General features: G+C 43.6%; 1 protein-coding gene across 1 annotated transcript; it reads right to left on the minus strand.

The window, feature by feature from the left end:
• Positions 1-7,442: 7,442 nt before the first annotated feature.
• On the minus strand, positions 7,443-21,595 carry PLD4 (phospholipase D family, member 4). The gene is made up of 11 exons (XM_009578449.1): positions 21,540-21,595; positions 18,474-18,563; positions 16,642-16,847; positions 15,763-15,946; positions 14,250-14,370; positions 13,757-13,884; positions 13,388-13,588; positions 12,835-12,974; positions 10,091-10,256; positions 8,966-9,062; positions 7,443-7,651 (listed from the first exon to the last, which is right to left on the minus strand). The coding sequence occupies exons 1-11, from the start codon at positions 21,540-21,542 to the stop codon at positions 7,443-7,445; spliced, it is 1,545 nt and encodes a 514-aa protein (XP_009576744.1). The 5' UTR covers positions 21,543-21,595.
• Positions 21,596-25,543: the final 3,948 nt, after the last annotated feature.

Here is a 25,543-nt window from a genome sequence, read left to right on the forward strand (position 1 = left end):
GAACCTGAACATGTTGCTATTGAAAAGTGTGAGATTTACACTACTGAAATACTGAAAGAATCAGAGATTCTCTCATCAGAAGTCAAAACTGCTACTTTGGGATTCTCCTTGCTCAAGGTGAAGTTGCCTGAATCACATAGCAACTTAGAAGTGCTAGTCCAGCAGTCATCTTCAACAGAAGGTGTATCAGTGAGCAAACCTAAATGTGCTGATGAAAGCTTCGGAGTAGCAGCACAGAAGACTGGCAGCGCTGAGCTTAAACTGTCTGACAAACCACACAGTGAGACTGAAGAATCTGGTGGAGAAGTAAGTTTGCCAAAGTTAAAAACATTTGCTGTTGAAGTAAAGCCTTCCAGTAAACTTGAAGAGAGTCTTCTTGATAAGCCACCAGAGGGAATAACTGCAGGTCCTCTCTCTAAAGATGAGGATGTAGCTGAAGCACCAGAAGATGAAGAAAAAGGCATAACCAATGAAAAAGAAAAGACTGATAGTAAAAGATCTCCTGGAAGATTCAAATTTTGGCTTCCAAGTATTGGCTTTTCATCTTCTGGTGATGAAATAAGCACAGATTCAAAAGCAGAAGTAAAAAAGTTAGTTCCAGAAGATGTGAAACCTGCTGACACAGCAGATAATGATTCTTCTAAGCAAACTGAAAAAACTGGTTGGTTTAGATTTCCCAAGCTTGGTTTCACGTCTCCTTCCAAAAAGGCTAAGACTGTTGACAAAGAAGAGATGGGTCATAAAGAGGAAAGAATCTCAGAGGAAGATAGCCCATCAGATAAACCTGATGTATTTTTTGATGCACAAGAAAGCTTATCACTTAAAGAAACAACAGAGGGTGAAAAACTTGAAATTGATGGGGCCTCATCTAGTGTTCCAGTTTCTCGAACTATCGTGACATCTTCAGCAAGAACTGAACTAATCTTGTTGGAGGAGGAAAAAGATAGTCAATCTAATATTCTTGGAGATACAACCAAATGAAGATTGTCTTTTCTCAACCCTCAATGAAAATAAAATAATCTACATGTACAGAAAAAAATGTTTTCTTAATTTTCTAGTAACTGAAAATTAAATAAAACCCAAAGCTGATATTCATGAAAACAGTTGAACAGAATTTACCACATTCAAATTTTCAAGTACATGGATGCGCTATATACTGTGCACTAATAAAAATACTGATTACTTCAAATCTGCCCCAAAGGCAACAATTACTACAAAGGAGTTCATAGTTTTAGCAAAGTCTGAAAAGATACCTGAACCATGAAAGTAAATCATTGAAAGGCTCGATGATAGCAAAAAGACTTGTTAAATAGTCTTCTCAAAAACACACCAATTATATTTAAATTATAGATTATTTCCAGAATGGAGTATAAGCTAGTACTATGAGAACTGTACTTACCTGTTTAGATTTTGGACCTTTCTGACCTACTTTTGCTTTCTTATTAAAATATTTTTCTTTATTTCAGCTAAGGTAATATGTATATTCCACAAACATTTAAAAATGCAAAATAAAAACAAAATACTAGTGTAGAGAGACTAACGCTTTACCTCTTCCTCTCTTCTCATTTTTTTATTATTGTGGTGGGTCATATTTAGCCTTAAAAGAATTTAAAAAAAAAAACCAACAGAATAAATTCAAGACCAAAAACCATATAACTAATTCACATGTTTAAGATACCAAAATAAAACATGCTGACAAAGAATAATTATTAAAATGTGGATAAATAAATTTTAATGTATATATTTACTGGATAGTTAAATGCAGAGAATGATCTGCCACACTGGTGGAATTGCTTCAAAGATTTTCTGGGAAAGGAGATGTATATAATTATTTGCTTCTTTGTTTATATTAATGCTTCTCTCAAGTGCACAATGAAAACCAAAGTGCGTATGTGACAGCCTTCACATGTATCATTAAAACACTGTCTGTATTCTTAATTCACAATAAACTCACCATATGAATAATAACTCGAGTAGTGCGAGTTACTGATAGTGCTGTTAGCATTTCCCGATTCTGAAAATCCCAGCTTAAATTTGAAAAAAAGTTTGAGTATACTCCGCTATTTGCTGAAGTGGCTGCTTAATGACAGCACAGTTTCTAAATATGGTGATAATGGAGATTTTTCACTCATTACAGTCCAGAGTTTTATAGATTCACATGTGCAGACATGCTTCGTTATAGTAGTTTTCTCATCTTGTATTTTCTTTCTCCATATTCTACTTAGTACAGGGAAAGCAGACACAGCAAAACTGTTTAGAAAAAACAAAACTAGTTTAGAAACTAGGTTGTAAAGGGAGTGTACTTGGTTGTCTGACCATCGATAGGTTGAGATGTTCTTCATTTCTATACCTTTGTGGTAGGCTCAAATATTCTAAAGAGAACTGCTGGCAGCTATGCTGAAGAGAACTCCAATTATCTCTGAAGAGACTGTTCACAGAAGTGTTAGGCATGTATCATTTATTTGGATCATGCAGCATTTCCCTGAAGTTTCCCTAAGTATGAAAGTCATTGCTTAATAGACCCAAAATTACCGTATCAGACAGCAATGGCATATACCAGGACTTAGGAAAACGTTGTGATCAAGACAGAAAAATTGAGTCCAGAAAAAGGTAATGTATGTAATAAAGGACAACCCATTCTAACAGCAGCTCACATCTGCCCGCAAAGCAGCCTTTACATAAAATGTTTCTCAGGTAGTGTCCATTTACTTAAGCCCACAAATAGGAATCCACCTAGAGAGCACTGAGTGTAGGAGTCTGTTACAAAGGTGACAGAATAAAGACAATTAAAATTGAGCTGTGAGACAGCAATGACCACACGGCAATAATCACTATGATGTTTTTAAAAGATAAAGGAAATAGTTAAGGGAAGAGCAGTAGAGAAAAGAAGCAGCAAGAAGATCTTCTTCCAAATAGGCTACTGTCAACTTTGGGAAAGGTGAAGGTTAGCGAAAGAGCAACCATTTTAACAAGGTATTACCCAAGGGTCTGACTGCAGGAATAGCTAAGAACAGAGCTCAAGAGAGTGCAAGGAGCACAGACACAAACCTGCAGAACATAGACATTTTGTCAACAGGCTGATTCTGACCCCACCTGCATACTTAGTTTGAGATGCTCAGGTTGTTCTTCTAACTGTGGTAGGTGTCCTTGATTACTGCTACTTACTTTCAACATCTGAAAAAGTGGGCTGTTCAGCTAAACGTCTACTGTCGTGGTTTAACCCCAACCGGCCACTGAGCCCCACGCAACTGCTCACTCACACACCCACCCCGGTGGGATGGGGGAGAGAATCAGAAGGGTAAAAGTGAGAAAACTCGTGGGTTGAGATAAAGACAGTTTAATAGGTAACGCAAAAGCCGCGCACGCAAGCAAAGCAAAACAAGGAATTCATTCACTACTTCCCATCGGAAGGGGCAGGCAGGGGTTCAGCTATCTCCAGGAAAGCAGGGCTCCATCACGTTACTTGGGAAGACAAACGCCATCACTCCGAACATCCCCCCCTCCTTCTTCTTCGCCCAGCCTTATATACTGAGCATGATGTCATATGGTATGGAATAGCCCATTGGCCAGCTGGGCCAGCTGTCCCGGCCTCACTCCATCCCAGCCCCCCGCGCACCTGGCAGGACACGGGAAGATGAAAAGTCCTTGACTAGCGTAAACTAAAACATTGGTGTGTTATCAACACTATTCTCATACTACATCCAAAACACAGCACTATACCAGTTAATAGGAAGAAAATCAACTCCATCCCAGCTGAAACCAGGACATCTACGTACAGTCTTCAGCCAAACAAACCTACAACTGTGATTTGACATGCAAAAGAAGGTATAAATGCATTAAGAAGAAAGACACTCCCACCCTGGTAATTTCTTGCATTGTTAAGGCATGAATACATCTCTCTTGGTTGGCTATTTTGTTGTTATATTTGAAGCAGGATGTCTCATATATCCCAAAGGCAAGACAGCCAAAATTAATCCTGAATGAGATAATACATATGAAGAAGAATAGAACAGAACAGAACAGAACAGAACAGAATAGTTGAATTGGAAGGGACCTACAACCACCATCAAATCCAACTGCCTGACCACTTCAGGGCTGACAAAAGGTAAAGCGTGTTATTCAGGGCATTGTCCAATTGCCTCTCAAACACTGACAGGCTTGGGGCATCAACCACCTCTCAAGGAAGTCCGTTCCAGTGTTTGACCACCCTCCTTGTAAGCAAATGTTTCCTAATGTCAGCTGTGCCTGAACCTCCCCTGGCACAGCTTTGAACCATTCCCACGCATCCTATCACCAGGTACCAGGGAGAAGAGGTCAGCACCTCCCTCTCCGCTTTCCCTCCTCAGGGAGCTGCAGAGAGCAGAGGTCCGTGAGTCAGTGCCCATGACAGAAGAGCTATCTTCCAGGGACTATGGAGATATTTATGACTATCAAAAAATTAAGTGTACATTGATGGTAGCATAAATGGTAGATGAAAAGTTTTCTCAGTACCTGGATGAAAGCAACAAAGGTATGATTTATCTGGAACAACTGGGAAAGGAAAATCCTGGGTATTGGGGGAAAAATTGAAAACAGATAATATTAAAGCTTTTGGAACAAGCTGGTGTCTAATGTGTGAACCCAGGTGACTTTGTAGTCCTGTCAGAACTCATAAACCTATGGAGCCAGCTAGGTTATGTCTTGCTCTCATCTCCATTGCTGTCAGCAGTGCTGTAGCCGCAAGACTCTGCACCAAAGCAAGCACGCTCAGAAGTGAGACTGCTGGGAGAACAGTGCAGCAGCTCTGCAGGAAATCCACTCAGGTAAAGCAGGGATGAATAAGCCATAGACATGAATAAACCAATACTGAGAAAAATCGGAACTGTCTGCAACCAGACTAGAAAATCCATCCAAGGATAATAAATAGGTGCTAATGAATACTACTGGAGGCCCCAGCTTACATTTGGTACAGTCCTTAACTTGAAGAAATCACAGTCTAAATGAAAGAGACAAGCAACAGGTGGGTGGATAAGGACTGTTATTAACCCTGTTTCGTAAATGGAAAAGCACTAAGACACTCAAAGCTTGGTTATAATTTACACCATATTCTATCTTTGTAATAGAGAACAAGTAAATGAGAATCAAGCTACGAAGGGGGCCTAAAAAGTCTCACAAGAAATCAGGGAAATAAACTCAAGTTCATTGTTTTAATTGTAAACCCCTCCTTCATATGTGGAGGAAAAACAACACAGGTGATGCCAGTAAAGAAAATAAAAGAGCACTCTCATAGGCATCAATTTTTCCTTTATAAGCTGAACCTTACCCCACGAGTCTTACATTACCAGAAGACAAGTCTCCCAGCTTGCCCAGAAACTCTGTCCCACCGAACAACTTACCCAGTACTGTCAGATTTGAGCTCACAAGCAGAGGAGAAAGACATTTTCTTCTTATTCCTGCAATACCTATCCCGCAAAACCCAGTGAAAACAAGCTTCGAGTGCCATCTAGAGGAGTGCACTGCTCTATAGAACAGTTTTGTTGGTTAAAGATGTGACTTCTCAAAAAGATTTTCAAACTGACCCACCATTCACATGTGCTCATTGCACAGGGAAAAATCTGTCCGATGTCGTTCTTGCATGCAAGTATTAATGCAGTGCATGGTTGGATGTATTTGCTGGTATGGGATAATAAACCCGTGAAATGGAGCTAGTGAAAACCAGCTGGGGAGGTTCTACTTTGCCAGAAATTTTAATTAGTGAATGGAAAGCTCAAAATATTAAGCAACCGCTAGAAAAGAAATAGGGAAGGAGAACGCTAAAAGCACCTGCATCTTCCTCAGTATGTTTGCACATACGTGAATACTCACAAAATTTCAGTGTTATCTGTAAATGTAACTACATGTCTTAAAAATGTGCCTTAATAACAGGAAGCATTGATTTGTAATGATGGATAAAACAATCCAAGGAATCCTGGAAGTGTCTGGAAGAGACAGCTAAGGAGCAGCCTGGAAACCAAAACATGGAAAATGGGTTGGGATCATCTCCAAAAGACTTCATGGGGAAGGGGCCTTATTTATATGGGGATTTGTGTCAGTCCGCACACAGACGATCACAGCAGGTCCTTTTGTCATTCTCAGCACAGGGCAGGGATTCAAAAGCACGAAAACGCTTCCTCTGGAGGTTGCACCCTGATGGAGAAGCCTGTACTCCCTCTACCCAGTGCTGTGTCTGTGGCAAGAGAGGTGGCCTCAGAGCTAAAATGCAGCCAAATGGGGCCCTGCCAGGACGGGAGTGAAGCCACGAGCTGCCACACGCCTTTCGGGGCTGGAGAGTCCTCTGTGCTTGCACCGCTCAGAGATGGAGTGCCAGGACAGGGGGTTTGTCTGACCCTTCTGTGGAGCTGTGCCCTGGGCTTTTGCCTTGGGCTCTCTCACCTCTGCTGTACATCAGTCTCAAAGCAAAAAGTTCACTTTGCGACTCCATTTCCAGTGTCAGGCAAAGGTGCCTGGCACCGGCAAGGGTCACGGAGCCCCAGCCCAGTGTCACTTGCATCCCTCCACGGCTGGAGCATATGCCTTGCTTTCCTTTCCTGTCACTTCTGAGAGCCACCGCGCAGTGGCAGATAAGGACACAAGGCACCAGATGGCTGAGGTTTATGGTCCCCGTGTGATTGCAGAAGAAAAGGCAGCCCAGAGACACAACGCTGGTCAGGGCCAGCACCAGGACAACCCTTAAGGAGCAAGGAGGCTCTCCCACAGTGCAGGTGGGATGCCTTTGCCACACCAGCACTCACGCAGCAGCTTCGCCCCGCTCCCCCCGTGCTGCGTGAGGCCAACGCACAGGCATTCAAACACCCCCAGACACTCAAGGCTCCAGGGCAGCTGAGCTGGAAGCTGGCCCCAAGATTTAAATCCCAGGCATTTAACTCTGGCAACTAACCTCAACACTTAAATACAGGTATTTCCCTGTACCTCTATTTCCTAAATGCTTTTAAAAATCTACCTTCGCTATTGTAGGTGATTACTTACATGGTCAAATCTTAAAGTGGCCAGGAGTTTATTAAAAATATGTTTAAACACAGGTAAGCAAACACTATTAATGGAACATTAAGGTTGAAATACATAGCTTCCTAAGATAAAATAGCACAGCAATAATAATCTGCATCTCTGATGTATTAAGATATAGTTGTATCTTCCATGTTTGCTTTAATGTCAGACAGCTTGTCATATAACACTGTATGCATTTCATTAACTATGGGATGAGGTAATCACACGAAGGAAATGTCACCCACTGACTAATGGTTTTGCAGGTAGAGTCAACTATGAGAAGTTCTCACGTCATCAAACAGTGTGGACACCACAAGGAAGCGATTTCTCTGACAAAGACATAAAGCTCCTCGTTTTGCACGGGGAACAAGATTCAAATATATTTTTGTTTCTATTTAAAATGTATATTTCAATTCACATCAGAGTCTGCCCCTCCAGTTACAGTCTTTCTGTCCCTGCACATCTTCCAGATTCACTGCGTATTTGGAATTCCAGTCTCGCTCAAAAAGGTTTTTTAATTGTTCCTGGATAGGCAGTTGCCTTCTTTGCAGGTTGGTTGAATTCTGTTTGATAATTAGTCCCACTCCAGCTGTATTAATGAAGTAATCTTCTGACCAATTGGAAGTCCCTATGCAATGGAAAAGTAGCTAATTAGAAAACATTCATTTCCCAGTGTTCTGTTTGATCTTCGTACTTGTTAAGTCCACATTGCCTGGCTTTGCTGATTTGCTGTACAACTGCAAATCTCATTAGGACCAGCAAAAATCAGGTCACCTCCTTCTTATTCCAGACCTCAGGTTTCGGGAAGTCAGTATTAACTGCAACCCTGAAGCTTCATAACACTGATTCCTTACAGCCTGTGGCAGAGATGCATGAATCTACTCATTATAAATATGGGAATAGAGTGCAACATTTGGGTATTAAGAGGGGTAAAAGCCAGTGTTTGATAACCGTTTCTGTGTTTTTAAAAAAAAAAAATCCTTAATGGACTTAATTCTCTTTACTTGTTAAAAGAAAACAAGAGGAGAAACTGGACCCTTGATCAATAAATCCTCAGGAGCTGTTCTGAGCTCAGCATGCAATGTCCGCTTTTAAACCAGGCAAAGCTGGGAATCCAGCTGTAGACGTTTTCTAGGGCTCTCACCAAAGCTACCACCATTCAGAAAATAAAACACTGTGAAAAAATACACATTTTATCACTTAGCACTTCTGGTGTTCACCTTATCCGGAAAAATCTACTGTCAATTCCAGAAGGTGCTTAGGCATGAAAACAATTTATCTGCATATCTGTCTTCAAAAGACAACTCAGTAAGAAATAAGTTCTATTAAAGGCAATTGGAGCTGCAAGTCCTCAGCCCCTTGGAAGATCGGGCTATTTGCTGGTTTGCGTTGCTTGGAGGATGAGCTGACTGAAATGACAGAGCCCTTTCACATTCCCTTTTTTGAGGGATCCTAATAAAAGAATGAAAAATAAACACCATCCTGACTTTCAGGAATTGAGCAGCAATTGACACTGCTGTTTTCTCATTTCCATTCCTAGAATTCTGTTCAGCAAACAGTGCATGGAATTAATTCCTCCCAGCAATTTCTTTTTATTAAAGCACATTGTATACTAGAGCATCAGCTCTCACTGCATCATTCTGAGCACACAGTCTGTGAAATTCCTACTGTGCTTGTCACAGGCTGTGCACTCAGACTTGTCATGCTCTGTTCTTAATGGTTCACAATCATATGAAATAATCTTTTACTGAACTTGACCTACATTCTTTTCTCCCCTTCTTTACCCAGGGCAGACATGCTGATAAAGCCATATACTTTGATATGTTTATCTGCTTTACATGGCAAAAATGAGGTCTTTTTTTGATATTGCAGCCCATCTTATCTCAGTCTCAGTCCTATAGATCTAAGATACTGTAGATGTTTGGAGTCATGGAATACATACCAATATAGGCTACTTTATCAGTGACCATGTATTTGTTGTGATTCACTCTCCCATGAGGAATATTTGTGTGATTCAGAACTGGAACAATGAAGAGTTTCTGGATAGAGAGAAATTAAAAATATAAATAGAAATACAGAGTGAGGAACAGATTGAATAATTGGACCATACAGATCTTCTATATTTTCAAAGAATAGAATAGTACAGAAAGAACAGAAAAGAATATTCCACACACTGTTATTAAATGTACTATAAAAGAGATTTTACTCTTATCCAAGAAAACTAACAAATAATACTTCCAGTATACATAAAATTGGATAAGCAACTGAGATCAGATAAGGATAATGTTTGCTTCACAATGTTCCATTAGTGGCACAGCTATTATCATTACACGGCAGACAATTAAATGCAGTTTTAGGCAGCTGTTTAATAGATCTGCATTTACCACTGATTGCTGCTCTTATTTTGTGCTAGAATGGGCTGATCACAGACACGAGGGGTACTGCAGGCAGCAATAATGCCTAACTTCTTGTGTTAACTCTTACTAAAATCTACATTTCTGTACTTTTTTTTTTTTTTTTTTTTTGGTAAAAACCATTCGTCCTTACTTCTGTGACTTCTCTCTGTCGTGGTAACTGCATTATGCTGGGAGCTTCCACACCATCCCCACCCCACTCAATGCATTCCAGCCTAGTGCCTATGGCCTGTGTGTTCAAAAATGGGCCCATTTCTATAGGCAGTCAGGAGAGCTCTCAATTGTTAAAAACTGGTGGTAATTAGACCCATTTAAGATACTGCATACAGGAAAAGGTCTATGAGAAGAGCACTAAGTTGTCATATAAACTGTTACTGTCATGGTGCTCAGCAAAAGCGACTGCCTGGATAATGTCTCAAGTGCTGCAGCTAGGCACATCCCTTGGTATCACTAGTAGCTTGCAATAGCAGCTTCCTCAAAGGTTATCTCTTGGGCCTTATTTTCTCAAGGACCCAAACCAGTCACTGCAACAATGGACAATCCGCTTCTCTAAAACCTGATGCTTGCACATGCAACTGGCAGCTTAGACTCAAAAATCAGTGGGGGGCCCATATCCTCAAGCTGTCTTTCCAAAATCAGGTTTCTTATCATACCACGTCAACATTGATGTGGGCATGTGGGTTGTTGAGAGCACGCAGGGACCTCAGATAGTAGAGCATGGCTGGGTCAGAGTGGATCCAGCAGCTGACCAGAAGCCGGATTTGTACTCTGCAGTTGAAAGCTGCACGTCTCAGAGCATTGTCAATGGCTGGCCAGTATCTAGAGAGAAGTAGGTGGGTGGGAAAAGGCATATTTTTGAAACAGTTCAGGGAAAGCTGTGACAATAAACTGAGAATACAAGTGACACTGTGCACAGATGGGATCTCTGATGTCTAGTAAGAGAAGCACTTGTGCCTTCGCTGGAGGTATTAATAAGATTTCTGCCTTCTACCCAGCCAGTAGTTTTCCCAGTGTGTTTTGAGACCTCCAGCCTCTGCCAAATCGGGTTGACACTGATCAAAAAGTCTGAAGCTTAGTAAAGTGCATGTACACAGATACACACACAGCATGGTGCCATCACGCTTATTTCCTTAGAAAATTAAAAATAACCATAGCAACTCCAGTGTAAAGCCAGATCATACAGCATGAAGTAAAAAGGACAGTGCAGAGCCCAGTGGAAAGCCTAAGAGCCATTTTGCAGAATATGGCCATTTCAGGACTCTGGAGACTGTTACTAGTGCCCACAGTGGTCCTGTGCCATCGGCCAGCATGGACAGGCTCTATCCCTCCCCATCCCTCCTTGCCCTCTTTAGTATGCCGTGTGCCCCCGAGGTGATGAACACAGCTGTGCTCTCGTGAACACGGGGCCGTCCGTTTTCCTGACATTTGTGTTGGCAGTAGTTTAGGGGAAAATTTTTATCATACTTCACCCAACTACACAACAGTAAGAGCTGGACAATGTACATCCCAGGACTACTGACTCCAAACACCCATGTAGCATTTTCATTCCGTAGATCCTAGCAAGTGCAGCACGGAGGAAGACAAGCATCTTTAGTACAGATTGGAGGACTGATACAGAGAGAGGTCCGGCACTCGTTCACAGTCCCATGAGCAATGATGAATTAATTTGCCTAACTTATTCCTTTTGGTCTTATGTACAAAGGCCTGAATTCTCAAATCCTCCCTCGCACATCGTTCTATTGTGACCAACAGACCGGTCGTGAGCTTTCAGGCTCAGGCTGACTCGTAGATCCTGAGAAACTTGGAAAAACATGCTATTTAGAAATGGTATTTTTGAACAGTTTCCATTTTTTAAATATATTGGTTTCTAGTTGATTAACACTCAGGCGTTAAGACAGCAGCTTTGTTCCCTCTGCCTCAGCTGCTGGAGGAACCTAACCTGAACTAATCAGCCTCAATTCATTACACTACAGCTGGTTGCTGTGGAGATAGCCCGAGGCCCCGCGCCGCTTTCCCCAGGCCTTTCAAACTCTTGTTTGCATCAGATCAGGCCCTAGATGTCACAAATGGTGGATTAAGGCTTCAGATGAAGAATGAGGAGTATTAACACACTCATTCCTAAGGGGGAAAAGAGACTTTCTGTGAACCTATTCTTAGCTAAAAGCAGGAGATGAGAAACCCAGAGATTCAACCGTACAATATAGAAACCAAAAATCCTCTAAGATGTTTGATTTGTAAAAAATATCCTCCAAGTGGAAGCTAGTCTTTGAGATTTTGTTTCAAGGACAGTGGAATTATCTGTGTCTATCTATTATCCTGCACCCTTCCTGCTAACACACACATGCCCAGCTGAACAACTGAGGCTTTACACAGTCATGCCGGAGGACATGGTGCATGGCATAATTGTGGCTAAATGGCAACCTAGAGCTCACCCTATTCTTTGCAAGCCACGTTGTACAGAATTATTTTGCTTGAACTTCTTTCTCAGTCAGATTATTTAGATGATGGAAAAACTCAGAAATGTTATAAGCAGATAATACTCAGAGCACTTGGTTGCATGTAAACACTCTAAATCAAGCATATCTAAGAAGATTTGGAGTCTTAGTGGTTGCCCCATGACTGACTAACTTTCTGTGTTACTTAGATTTGTGTTGATGTGCAGAGTCTGCATAATTCTGCTGTGACCTTGGGCAGCCCACTGGGACCGTGGCAGTGGACCACCACACACAATTTGATCACTCCAGATCACCACTACCACCTTACCTTTGAAAGCTGCTGCTGCATGCACTCAGCACACTTCAGGAACTTGGGTGTCCTTAGATGGAGTTACAAAAACAGGAAAATAAAAGCCCAGAAGTTTCTTTTAGAGACTGTTTCAGCTACCATTGCAGAGGTCGGCAAGGACGGTTAAGAATCAGCCTCTAAACTGTGGGTCAAGTAGGTCAAACAGGCAGCAGAGCCAGAAGTCAAGAGTTTTCAGAAGTGAAGAACAGGAAGAGAGCAACAGGAGCAGAAGAGGGGAGCAAAGCAATATTTTCTCTGAAAAGTCTGATGTCAGATATATTTCTGCTGTTCCCATTCCTCTCTATTCATAAAGCTGCTCTGTTGTATTTTGAAGGGAGCTGTACCTGACTGTCCCTAGTCTGGCACTTCACAGTTTTCTTGCTGTGTGAAGGGCACGGGAGGCTGCTCTAAAACGCTAGCGAAGCACACGAGCAGTCTTGGGTACCATCCTTCCCGTAGCATCAGTATTTGCACAGTCCACAAAGCAGTCGTGAATGCAGAGCAAAGCCTCAGTTCTCTCCACTCTGAATATTTTCATTGCAGAAGAAGGGGAATAGTACATTTTTCCTTTAAATAGTGCATTCAACTGATTTGCTCAGGATTAAAATTGTACCTTTCTGGATGAATGAAACGGCTGGTAGGGAAATATTCCATAACAGAAACATAGACAAATTTCTGTGCCTCACTGATAATACTGATTATAGCAAAGAGGTCGTGGGTGCGGCCTTCTGGACAAAACGGTGGAGGAGAAGCCTGTAAGGAAGAAAACATGCAGGTCAGTGATTTCATCCTTTTTCTGTCAGACTGTGATTCATTTATATTCAGATCTGTTCAGTTTTCATTACAATAGCACAAAGCAGTTGAGGTGGACCACTATCGTTCCTCGCGCCTTCCATGTCCTGATGGGTCAGCTACTGATTGATACATTGAGCCCACAGGTGATTAAAGGAGACCTGCACCCCGTCCTGGCCATACTACCTGGGTTGAAGGGTCGAATAAGGGTCGAAGCTGGGTTGACCCTTATTCCTTGAGTAGTTCCAAAGAAACCTGTTAGATGAATTATTATCCAACTGAAGCACAAGTAACTGAGGACTGCTGAAGAAACTTTTCAAGCCAATGCTTAAACATAGTTTACAGTCTATCTTGTTATTTTAAAACATACTTACAGAAAAATAGGCTTTTGTCAAGATTCCATTAAATTCTACTTCCAGAGGCCGATGCTTGTTAATGTGAGTAGAATAGTTAAGAGGCCAAGGGAATGGGATGGTAGCATTAGCATGTCCAAGATCCCAGTAAGTGCTAAATGTTTTCCAGAGGTCTTTGGCCAAGCAGCTGCAGTTGTATATCACAGCACCAAACTCCTTCACCTGCAAAAAGAGCAAGCTATGTCACAGCCCCAGAAAGAGCCACCTCCAGGGATTTCTTTGCTGTCTCTCCCACTCAGTCAATATTTTACATCATTATGATTTTTTCTCTATTACAAGCTAGGACATTAATTTTCCCCCAGATTTTTGAATATGAGCAGCAGAACTTACCTGAGATAAAGATCTCCAGTCCATATTTGCACTACCAACATATATGTGTTTCATGTCTACAATCCAGAATTTGCTATGCAACACTCCTCCTGCCAAATGTCCAAAATCAATCTTTTTTACATGAGCCCCTGAAAGGAGATGGGGAGGGGAAAAAGTGTTTAGATACAGCATGGAGATGGTAATCTATACTGCTCCCCTGACAGCCAGAACATGTCTGGATGTCTAATGCCTGTAACTGCTAATAACTGCCAAAATTCACAAGCACTCGTTCCTGGGAATACAATAACTTGCAAAAATATACAAAATGTGAACTTTCAGAAAAATCCTTAAGGGCATGACAACGTACACAGAAATCATGAACTAGTGAATACATAGTGCTTGTCCTGTGAACCCATGTAAGCACCCGGCCAGAATAGCCTTGGAGACCAGTTTCTCTCAGGTGCCTTTTTGCATTACTGAAGTTCTGAGGACATTGCTGAAGTGAGATAATTACCTTTTTCCTCTAAAAGCTCAAGGTCAGTTGAATTTGTAGCCAAAGTTGGCGTACTTGCTGCAACATACACAGAGATGTTCTCTGCGAGTAATCTCTCAAACCTCTTCAGAATATCTTCACCCTGCATGGTACACTGTTTGTTAATTTTTGTATTTTGTTATAGAACATTTAGTAAAATATATGCAAGTACAGTGTTACTAATAGATGCTTCCTTTGAAGAACCCCAACACAGAAATTCCACCTATTTCAGGAGTGTTTCAACCAGAGAAAAAAGGGAACAAAGATTCTGATCCAAGGTATGAATCAAAGTTTATTTTCTGTCATTTAATGTTATTAAATATAAGGTTTAAAAGTACGACCGCAAACATCCCAGACTTCAAAGGTGAACGCCTCAATGAAGATCAACTCTTGGATGCTGATGCTCAACAGATACGCTATTTCTCCCTGAGGTTAAAAGTAACAGAGACTGTCCTAAACTGAGCTGTCCCTTTAGCAGAGAGTGCTCAGCCTTACATCTGTCACTTTTACTTCTTCTCATGTGGAGGAAATGAGTCGGCTTACAGCACCAGACCCACCTGGTGAGGAAGACAAGGAGAGCAGTCCCAGAGAGTGAGGACAATGAGAAAGATGTCCAGGAGAGAGGCAGAGGCTCTGCCCACAGTAACGAACAGGCCAGCATCTGGTCTATCAGCAAACACCACGATTCCTGACACATGACTCAAGTCCGAACCTGCCTGAAATAGAGTGGCCTTGTCCCTTCTGCTTTTCAGAACAGTCCCCAGCCCATACTGTCCCCCAGACTCTGATCAGGATTGCCTGGGGGGTTGCCAGCTGCCAGAGGCCAGAAGAGAGCCAAGGGACAATTAAACGTGATGGATGGTTGCAAGGTGAGCCTGTGCCGTGGCCTCTGTCATTTGCTTGTGGTGGTGGGGCCAGAGAGGCCCCGCAGGAAGCCTGGCTGCACAGGGTGCCCATGAGGACAGCCCTGCAAAGGAGAGCGAATGTCCTAAGCTGCTGTCCAACGGCATGGTTCAGGGACACCTGCAAAATGGGTGAATGCAGATGCTGTGTCTGTACACGGGGGAGAAGCAGCCTCTGATGCAGTCAAAAGTCCAGCAGACTTTGCTTCCTGGCTCTTCCAGCTAGCCAGTGGGAATTGGCATGGTCACTTGTGTATTTGGGATCCTGTAGGCTCTTCAGCCATGCCACTGGCTGCCCCTACCACAGGTTGACCATCTGCAGGGTAAGCGAGTGTGGATCTGAGACTGACCTCTGGGTTGCTCTTAAAACACAGCACAGAAATATTCAGAGACATGGACAGAGCCCAGATGGAGTCTAGCTTGACTGGAGGAGGAAAGTTTGTGTGCTGCTTCAGACCAGCACGGAAAACCTTTCTGGGTTTGCAGGAAGAGTCAAGCAGTCTCTGAGAGGCAGACCACACAGTCAGTCTGCATCTGCCACACGTACATGAGACATACAACCATAGATGTGCTTGTCATTGATTTTCTCCTACCTGCTTGGAAGATGAATCATTGACGTTGATATCCTTCCCAGTAAGAGACCAATAGTAAGAAGCCACATGAATTTTTTCCTGGGCTATATCAAGGAGTCGCGTCCAGGCTTGGTACAAGGGTTTGGCTGCAGTGCTATTTATCTCAAAAGCTAAGTCATAAGGAACATTTTCCACAAGTTCAAAGCTGCAATGGCAATTGTATATCGTGAAGCAAGTGACTGTGACCCAAGCAGGAAAACAAGCAGCTGTCATGCCGTACAGTTGGCCATTCTGAGCGTCAACCTCAAAAGCAAACAAGCTGAGCCGGACAAACACGCTGGGAGTACTCTGTGTCCCCAGCTTTTATAGCCAAGCCTATATGTACATAGTCCTACCAAATCCAGCAGAATGGCTTCTCAGTAGCCGTTCTGAGCTTTGAATTTTACCATCCTAAAGATGAGGAGAAAAATAACCTCCTGAGGCTGGGTGTCGCTTTGGTACCCTCTCCACCCTCTGCCAGGACAAAGACCCACTGCCCCCTCCAGCCTCTGAAAGAGGGAGAGCTCAGCAGAGGCTGCTTTGCCCACTGGTCGTTCTGCTGCCTCCCACCGCTGCCACAAAGGGAGGATGGCTGGAGGTGGTGGAGCAGCCACAGAGCTATGCTGAACGTACAAGCACAGGACCAGAAGTGGAACTGCGATACTGCCCCTACCGCCCCTCATAACGGGCAACTACTAATGACCCCATGCTTAAACAACATCCCCACTTTTCCCAAATTAGTGGTACTTTATCACTTATTATACAATGGGAAGAGAACAAAAGCCATGCTGATATTGTCAGCATTGTAACTATTTCTCCAGCTGGTGGTTACTTCTCCATGTGCCACTGGGCATGGCTTACCTGCAGGAATCATTGGACCTATTGGCATCCTCTTCAATTATTGTGGTTCCCGGGAGATCTCCATAGAGTCCTTCTTCCTCCTCCACCTCTTTGTAAATGCTGACAACTGCTTCTTCTCCCTTAGGATCAGCTATGCTGTCCACTCTCATGAAGTAAACAGCCATCAGGACAAGACCAAGTATCAAAATTACCCCTAAGATTTGAAACTAGAACAGAATTCAAATAAGAGAAGATTTAAGCGATCACCAAGTCACTGATACACCAGCTAAAGGATGACTACCTGTTGCAGGTGAATAAATCACAACCATTGAATAGTAGTTCTGCTTTCAGCTACCGGCAGTCTGTATTCTTAGATACATCACTGAAAGTGAGGACCACGAGCTACACAGGGGTTGGTTTATATGAGGACCATGATTTTAGTTTTGTTTTAATTTTTCCTGTGACAACATATCAAAAACCTGTTTTTTCCCAAACCTTATGAGTAGTTTGACATTGATTAGCTTTATTTTAGCACAAGACAAATGACTTCAACAAAATTTCTACCAAAATCAGAACAAGGAAATCCATAAGACAAGATTAGCTGTGGGATCAAGCCCAGCACTACCATAAAGGGGAAGTTCATGAAGTCAGGGGAGAAAAAACAGGTCTAAAAATGTCAGAAGCAGAAGGAGATTTTGTGGTTTCTGAACGTGTTCTGGTTCTGCTTTTTAACTTAAACCTCACTTAAGTGAAACTAGACAAATTTCATTTATCCATATGGCGAATGAATAGTATTTCCTTGTCTTTCTAGTGTGGTGAGTTATCTTCATTTCCCTTTTTCTGTACTTCCTTTTCTTTCCTCAACATAGAAGAAAAAAAAATAGCCTGGCCACCTGGTATATCCAGACCTAGAGTCCAGCCACCCACAAGCTGTAACATACAGCACCAGGCTCTATATGTTGCCCTCTATTAAGGAGGAAAAGACAGCCAGCAGTGCAGATCCATTTCCCCCAACAATTACCATGTCTGGCTCCCGATGGCAATTCTTGGATGGACCATCCACCACCCAGTGATAGGCAATGTGCACTTCAGAGTTGAGCTTTTGAACCTCCAGGCAGGAGAACCGAGTCTGGGAGAGGTCGTGAGGCTGTAGCTATAAATGTGAGCTCCCAAAAGGGTACATATGAAAATTGGACAGAAACCAGTTGCCTCTGAAAGTATCTATTTCAGTTTCTATGTGGATAAAGTTTCTTACTTTTCATTTTCTCTGCTTTTCTCAGGTTCTACAGTGCTGCCATCAATTTCAGGCAGTGATTTGAATGAGAAAAACATTTTTAAACTGACTATCTACTTAAATTTTTGCCCTCTGGTTTGTTCTCCCTCTCATTGATGGCAAAAAAATCCCACCAATTTTTAACAGTTCTGCATTTCATTCCGTGAACATGTTGGCAAGACTTAAACATCACACAGGTTTTAGAAGACATTTCTAAGGTAAGAGATCTATTTTGAAGTCACATCTTGGCTGTCACCATGCTGTACACTGTGACGTCCAGGTGCTCTAGGCATGCTGAATAAATAAATAAATGCTGCGCTAATGGTGGAAATGAGACTATTTGTATAAGCAAGGTTTACTGTCCTGAGCCAGGGCTGCAGGATTAGGCTCCGCATTACTCCCTCTCAGCAAGTTTTGATCAGCCTACCGGATAAATCAGTGAGGGTTTTGTCACTCACTTGTTTACAAATAGGATCGAAACCTACATGGATTTCTAAAACAGGCAATAAAATCATTCTTTTCAGAAATGTCAGTGTAATCTCAGCTCTTGTAAGCAAATGTAGTGTATCCCAATAATTACCATTTTGACGTCTTTTTGATTGTTCACACTTAATTTCATGTTGGAGGACTCATTAAACATCAGGGATGTTTTTAATGCTTTTTTCACAATCTGAAAAACAGAAATGTATGCAAGGGGAAAAATAAAGCTTTATGGCAACATTTATATAAAGCCAGTTACAGACTAAAAATGCAGGTTACTGCCATTGCTTTATGTAGTGCTCTGAGATTTAAGTACGGATCTGTGCAACATCCTTACAGTATTATGGGTCTTGAGTGACATTAACAGACTCCAAAGTGAGAGGGCAAGACAGGTCCCTGCAGTTTTTCCCTGGTGCTGTCTACACACAAAAATCACTGCAGTAATTAATGTGTAAACAACTGCATCGCTGCCTCTTCAAATTATCCTCCAACACCCATTTTTGTCCTGTTGCAAGCTAACACATTTGCCAACCAGCAATAATTAAGCAGAGAGGCTGCGGGTGCGAGTGTACAACATCAACGTCATCCCCTGTGTGACTCTGTTAGGCTCCTGCTCTCTCCCTCTGCATGTGAGTTGTCTTCAACGTTGGTGTCTCTTCCAGAAGGGACTCTGTTAAGGGGATATGGACCAGGCAGAAATCTAAACTCCTCTTCTCCCCTGTTGCAACCATGACCCCGGGAAGTAAGTTAACTTCTTTTCCTCCTCAGAGAGTATTGCTCCAATCTTGTGTTATCACCCGCAGAGGCAACCACAAAAGCAAATACCAAAATATGCCCAAACTCACATTAGATGGTAGGGCAGGGTAGTTGGCCACTTGCCTGTTTTGCCTTCTCAAAAGGTCAAACCAAAGACTTCACATGTGCCCCACACATGTGTCATGAATCATCCCTGCACCGGCAGAGGTAAATTTACCCCATAGGCGTCAGCTGTTGTTTTTCCTGCTCAGAAGCAAGAAGCACATCCTGGGGTATGGTAGATTTCAAAAAGCGCTACCAGATGGTATCACCACCTGTCCAGTCCCCAGACTGCCGCTTCCTATCCCTGAGCCACTGGGTGTCTGTAGCCTGGAGGATGAACATGCTGCAATGGTATCAGATGTGCAGTTGCTCTGTGGGTGGCCACACTCAAACAAGTTTTAGGTAGGAAGGATCCTGCCAGGCTTGTCCCATCCATCTTGCCGTATGTTCACAGCTATTGTCACCTGAACTGGATGGGCTCATGGTGTCTGCCCTCCCACACCACACGTGTCCACGCTGCGTCCAACTCCTGCCCACTCCACCTTTCTGTACAGATGCTGTGACCGCACAGAAGAGGCAGGAGCTGGACACAGCACGGACACAGCCCCAGAGGCTTCTTGTGGGACCCAACTCACCAGACTAGCAAAGAAACTCACTCACTAGCAAAGACATGGAGGATGTCTTGGGAGACAAGGGAGTGGGTCTGAAACAGTGACTTGGGGAATGCAGAGAGGGATGTGAAAAGAGAGGACCCAAGGTAAAAGAGCAGACAAAGGAGAATGAGAAAGGTGGAGAGGGAAGAAAAGGTATGAAAAGCATGCTAAAGCTGCGGAGATGGAAGCTAAGTTTCTGCTTCAGGGTCTGCTTGTTGTTATTATCAGCTGTAATCACTACTGCAGTGCCTGCTTTCCAAGGCAGCTTTAGTCACACTTCTCATGGCAATTCCTTTTTCTGCCCCCAGATCCAGATGCAAGCTTTTACACTAGAAATAGTTACAAATGCTGGCAGGCAAACACCCATTTTCCCAGCCCTGGAGAAACGGAGCTGCTGCCGGCAGTGACAGACAGTTGGCCATTCCCTGGTGAATGTCAGGTCCCCGTGGCCCTGAAATCCCAGTTCATGTTTTAAGCACAGTACAAAGACGCAGTGTCTTACCCCAAAGAGCTTACAGCCCAAGCAGAGAGGGGGGACGTAACGCACCACGCAGAGAGAGCTGTGTGACAGCAACACACGCCATTCCACCACCCAGAGAGAATGGGTCAGATGCCAACCCAGAAAACTTAGTGGGAAGGAAGAGAGGGCAAGAGAGAAGAGGCTAAGGATTTTGGTAGGAAACCGAGGCAAAGGGATTTTCAAACGAGGAGGAGAAGGACAATTGAAAAACAACAGCAACAGCCCTTCAGCCTGGGCCAGGAGAGCCCGTGGGGGTGCAGGTCACGCTCCACAGCTCGCTGCCTTGGCAGCAGCTCTCCCACCCAGCTGGGCTACCGTAACAACAGCCCCCCGGCTGCCCGGGTGGTCCTCGCCGCAGAACCAGAGCCTGAGAGGAGTCATCCTCCCCCTCCGGCCCCCGAAGCTAAAGTGCTCCCCAGGGTACATTCGGTGACCCAGGCAGTGCCCGGTAAGGGACTGCAGCTGCAGGTGCACTTACAGCCCAGTGATGGCTTCAGGAGGACGGGGCTTATGAGAAACAACTTGTTTCAGTTCTCTTTTTCAGCAGCAGTTACAAAATGGCTTCAAAAAGCAGCATTTCTCTTAAAATATGAAAGCGAACAGATCTCATATGTGCCATAATAGAGTCATCCACCATTTGGTTCAAACGCAGTCCTCCTCGATACCTTTGGCCGGTGAAGGGTTAGATTCCCAGCTGCTACACAGAAGTCATGAGAACTGCACTAAAATATACAGTTTAATTTTCAAGAAAGAAAACATCACAGACTCAACCAGGATTCTTAAGAATAATATTGTAGCTGGTCAGTAATTAACTATGGCTCCCTCGAAGCTTTCAGGGCTTTACCAGCTGCCAATTTCAATGACTAAAGTTCATCCAAGAGCAATAAATACAAGCACTACTTAGCATTGCTTCACAGGCTGGAACACAAGCTAATACCACAATCTGCTGAGTACACACAGGAGACGGTTGTTTATAACATTAAGGCTGCTTTCTCCCTGCCCCCAAAGTAACTGTTGATACCTCTTTTCTCCATCAGCACCAAACTGTTTCAGATTTTGGATTTCAAACAAGGATGAGATTTTTCACTATACAAAATCCTCCCTGGAAGCTGTTTGAAGCTCCTCAGACGCACAAAGTGCATTCATCTCTCCATGACCACCCCGCAGCACTCAAGATGATGGCAAACGTACTCACCATCCTGGAAGGCCTCCTCCTGTGTGGATGACCTACTGTAATCTGATGTTACTCCCAACTCTACTTACAAGAGGCAGCGCATATGCTTTTCGCCAGCAGATTTGTTTCGGGTTCTTCTGTTTTTTTTCCTCCTCCTGCTGCAGATTACTTCCTCTTAAACACTGAGCGTCACAACACGCACTGACAGAGTCCCAAGTTATCATCTAGTTGTTGCAACCCACTTCTTAGACTTCAGGTCCTGATCTTCACGCGTTTGGTATAACTTTCTGCAGTGCCTAACCTGGTTCAAACTCTGTTGAATGGCTAAGTTCCCGCTGCCCTCAGGGGCGTAAGATCAGAGCTTAGATCAGCACTAGAAGACACTGGTTGAAAGGACTGCTCAGCTTCGGTGCAGTTTGCATCCCAGATGTGGCAGTGTTCTCACTGCTTCATTCTTAACCCACCACAAGCTTCATTTTAAACAGACAAACACTCTCCAAAACCACCTCTCTACCCAGTTCCTCCTGCAAGCACTCTCCTGCCCAGTCATCCTTGGACAAACATAAGGAGCAAACTAGCTCCTTTGAAATAATACAGTTTTCGTCTTAAACAAATGGTAATTGGAATTTGCAGTGACATTGTTGAGGGAGAAGGTTACATGGAATGTTGAGCGTGAGGCAGCTTCTAAAAAATGATGTCTCTAAAAATGCAAAGGCTGCACCTCAGCCGACACAACTCAATACGGCAATGCTGCCGTTATTCTCCAGGCAGTCCCTCGGCCCTATTGAACCGAAGGACGCAGTGCCCTAGTTCAGTATCTGAGGAAGACTGCTGTAGGGGGGAAACAACGGAGAGACAACCGAGGACTAACAAGGATCACGAGGCTTTATCATCCCTTGTGTTAAGCTGCTGAAGATGGAAAAGCTGAGAAGAGCCAGCTTTTCTTTTTCTTTTTTTCTCAGGTGCAGCAGAAAGAGGCCTTTCTCTGGGAAGCTGAAGGTGTCATGAATCATCTGCTTCCCCTGGGACCAAAACACAAGCAGTAACTCAAAGAAAGCCAAAAGTGAGAAAAGAAGATGGTGGAGCAGATAGGATGCCTGTCTGACCAGCCAGCTCTCTCTTACTGCTGTGCACAGATCACCTGTCACTGGGGCCATCCCAAATCTCTATTAAAATAGGGCTTAAAAACAAGGCAAAGGCTACCGCCATCCCGTTAGACTCAGGTTACCAGAAAGCTGAAGGCAGGATCCTGCTTGACCTCAGGCTTCATCTGCAGTCAAGGAAAAGAGGCAACTCCAGCTAAGAGCCACCACGCTAAGGGTCCAAATCGCCTCTGGGAAGTGTCCCTGTCCCTCCACTGACTTCAGAGGCTGAGCATCCAAACTAAATATTTCAGCCAAGCGCCTCATGAGTTCAGGTCAGCGTGTGTGCTGTCCGTGTCGGCAAGCTCAGCAACGAGCCGCCTTGCTCTGTTTATGTGCAGGACTGAAATCCCAGCATCAACTATGCCGACGTACATCACAAAAGTTCCCACTGACTTCAGTGAGTTCAGGATCGTACCACACGAGCAGCAGCACATTTGTATGAAGTTCAGGACTTATCATTTATTGCTCCAACATCCCCAGTTTAGTTTCAAACTGGGAGAGGCTGGGTTATATCAGGGGGAAGAGCAGCTTCCAGAAAAAGGACCTGTATTTCTCCTCCTCCTTGGCAGCTCTCTAACCACTTACAGGCACTGATTAATCTCATCGTCCTCCTCCTCTCCAGCTTGCAAAGGCCTGGTTTCCTTCTGCTTATCTGATCTCACGTACCAGCCCAATATCAATTACACATTTCTGATCTTACTAGCAGCGTTGTAGCTTTGAGGGTTTAAGGATGCAAGTGGGTTTGTGGGGAGAATATGATTTATTTGACCAACTCGTGCAACTGGAGGGAGGAAAGAAAAAAAGAGTGGCAAGTTTCAGGGCAAACAAGCAATCTTTTTTATTCCTTCTCTTCCCCGTCTCTCAGACAAGGCTCCTTCTACCAGTTGCTCTGGTTGACTTGCCACCATCCCACACACCGAGTAAATACATCTCTCACCATACAGTTGGATGCCACTCTGTGGTTAATGTACTCCCTCTAAAAAGCATGCTTGGACTCCAGTTTGTTAGAAGGGTGCATTAAAAGATACAGTGAAAGATCTTCTAATGCTTATGTGGGAGGTTCGTTAAGAAGAAACTGTCAGTTTAGCACATTTTCATATCCGAGAGCTAATAATAGACAAAAACGTTGCTCCCACTGCAGAGATTACTACAAAACTACACTTCCCGTTTCATGAGGACTAGGCGCTGGGCTCCAAACACCAGGAGTCGACAGAAGGATGGGAGGCAGAAACAGCTAGGGTCCTCACTCTTGAAAAGAAAAACACCTTATTTGTACTTTGTGCCAAAAGACTGTATACTCAAATGAGCTGGGAGGGAAAAAAAAAAGTCATTTCAGGTCAAGAACTGGGAAGTGATTCAGCCAACAAGCCTAGAGAGAATTTCAAAGTCTAAATAAAATTGTGATTCTTTTGTTTGGAAATATTTTCAAAGATTTACTCAATTTCCACTTTTTAAAAAATTCAATAAATTTACTAAAATATCTAACCATGGACTTCAAACATTTAACTTGAAATATTTAACGCTTGTTTGGAATCATTTTGTTCAACCTAAAATTAAATGCCTGTCAGCTGTATTTTGTTTGGAAAAATATTTCAATTGGAAAAAAAAAAAAAATCAGTGATTCGCAGAGCTCAAGTGACTGCAGAGAGGCCTTCGCTGTCTCAGTCGTGTCACTCCTCTTGCGTGGCACTCGCCCTCGTCGCACCTAGGAAAGATGACCTACAAGTATTAGGAAAAGCTTCGGTATCTGCTGCCTGCCTTGAATATATCTGGCTTTGTATTACAAAAATTACAGTCCTCCTCTTCCATTTGCAAAGTACCTGGCAACCCAGGAAACCACTGGCCCGATGCAACTACTATCCTCACGTGCTCCTGAAGGTAACAAACATTTTTCTTGCTTACGCAGAGGTTGCCTTGTCTGTGGTGAAGGTGTGGTACGGGCTGTGTTATAACCCATCCTCTTCGAGCCTGCCCAGCTATCAGCAGCTGGGGGGGAGAGCCATTCCCTGGGAGAAACGTGCCACCAAAAGCATCACCTGCTGTCTACGGTTACTGCTGTGCTAAAGCCACAGATCCTCTTGCTGAAACTGAATTTCACCCGTGCCTGTGGATTTTTCCTTGTCTACGAAGTGTCCCCAGGTGCCAGCTGGATGCCACATTTTGGGTTTGTATTTTTTTTCCTTCCTATGGTTCCTGTGAGTTGGATGTTGACAGAGGCAGAAGCATTACGGTTGAACAAGCCTTTTCTGGCACCAATTCTTTTGGCAAGTACAGTATTTTCAGTAATTTCTGTTCAGAGGAGGAAAAAAAGCTTAACGAGGTTAGAGTCCTAGCGAGTACTATTTTCTTCCCTTCATTTTTTTTGGCTTCCCTTGCTCAGCCCTCATTGTTCAGAGACGTAAGCAGCTGACGCATTAAATAAAACACTTTTTCTAGATAACCGCATCAAGCACGCTCCTGTGCGCAGGTGCTCCAAGTCTCTGCAGAGCTGCAGCCAAATGGTTGTACTCCTCCTGAGGAAAGCAACACACCCCTCAGCCAAACCACCCACCGTTGCCCCATGCCAACCCCATCCCATCAGAAAAAGCTGAGACCAGCAGGGCTTTGCTCTTGAACAGTCCACAAACACCCTTGTCAAAAAAGGCATGGTCCTCCCGCACCGTCGATGTGTGACAGGTGGCCAATAGATGAGGGTCTATTGGCAGATCTTCACACGACGTCAAAAAATGAGAACCTGTCTCTCTGATGACTTCAAGTTTTGCTCTGAGGAAGGATCCTGCAAACCCTGCTCAAGGCAACGCTTTCTGGTGTTCCCTTCTACACTCAGGTGGAAAACCAGGCTCTATTTCCCAATGCAGATGAGGACGTTGAAGAGCCAGG

The sequence above is a fragment of the Fulmarus glacialis genome, unplaced genomic scaffold, assembly GCF_000690835.1.
Source record: "Fulmarus glacialis isolate BGI_N327 unplaced genomic scaffold, ASM69083v1 scaffold25805, whole genome shotgun sequence".
Lineage (NCBI taxonomy): Eukaryota > Metazoa > Chordata > Aves > Procellariiformes > Procellariidae > Fulmarus > Fulmarus glacialis.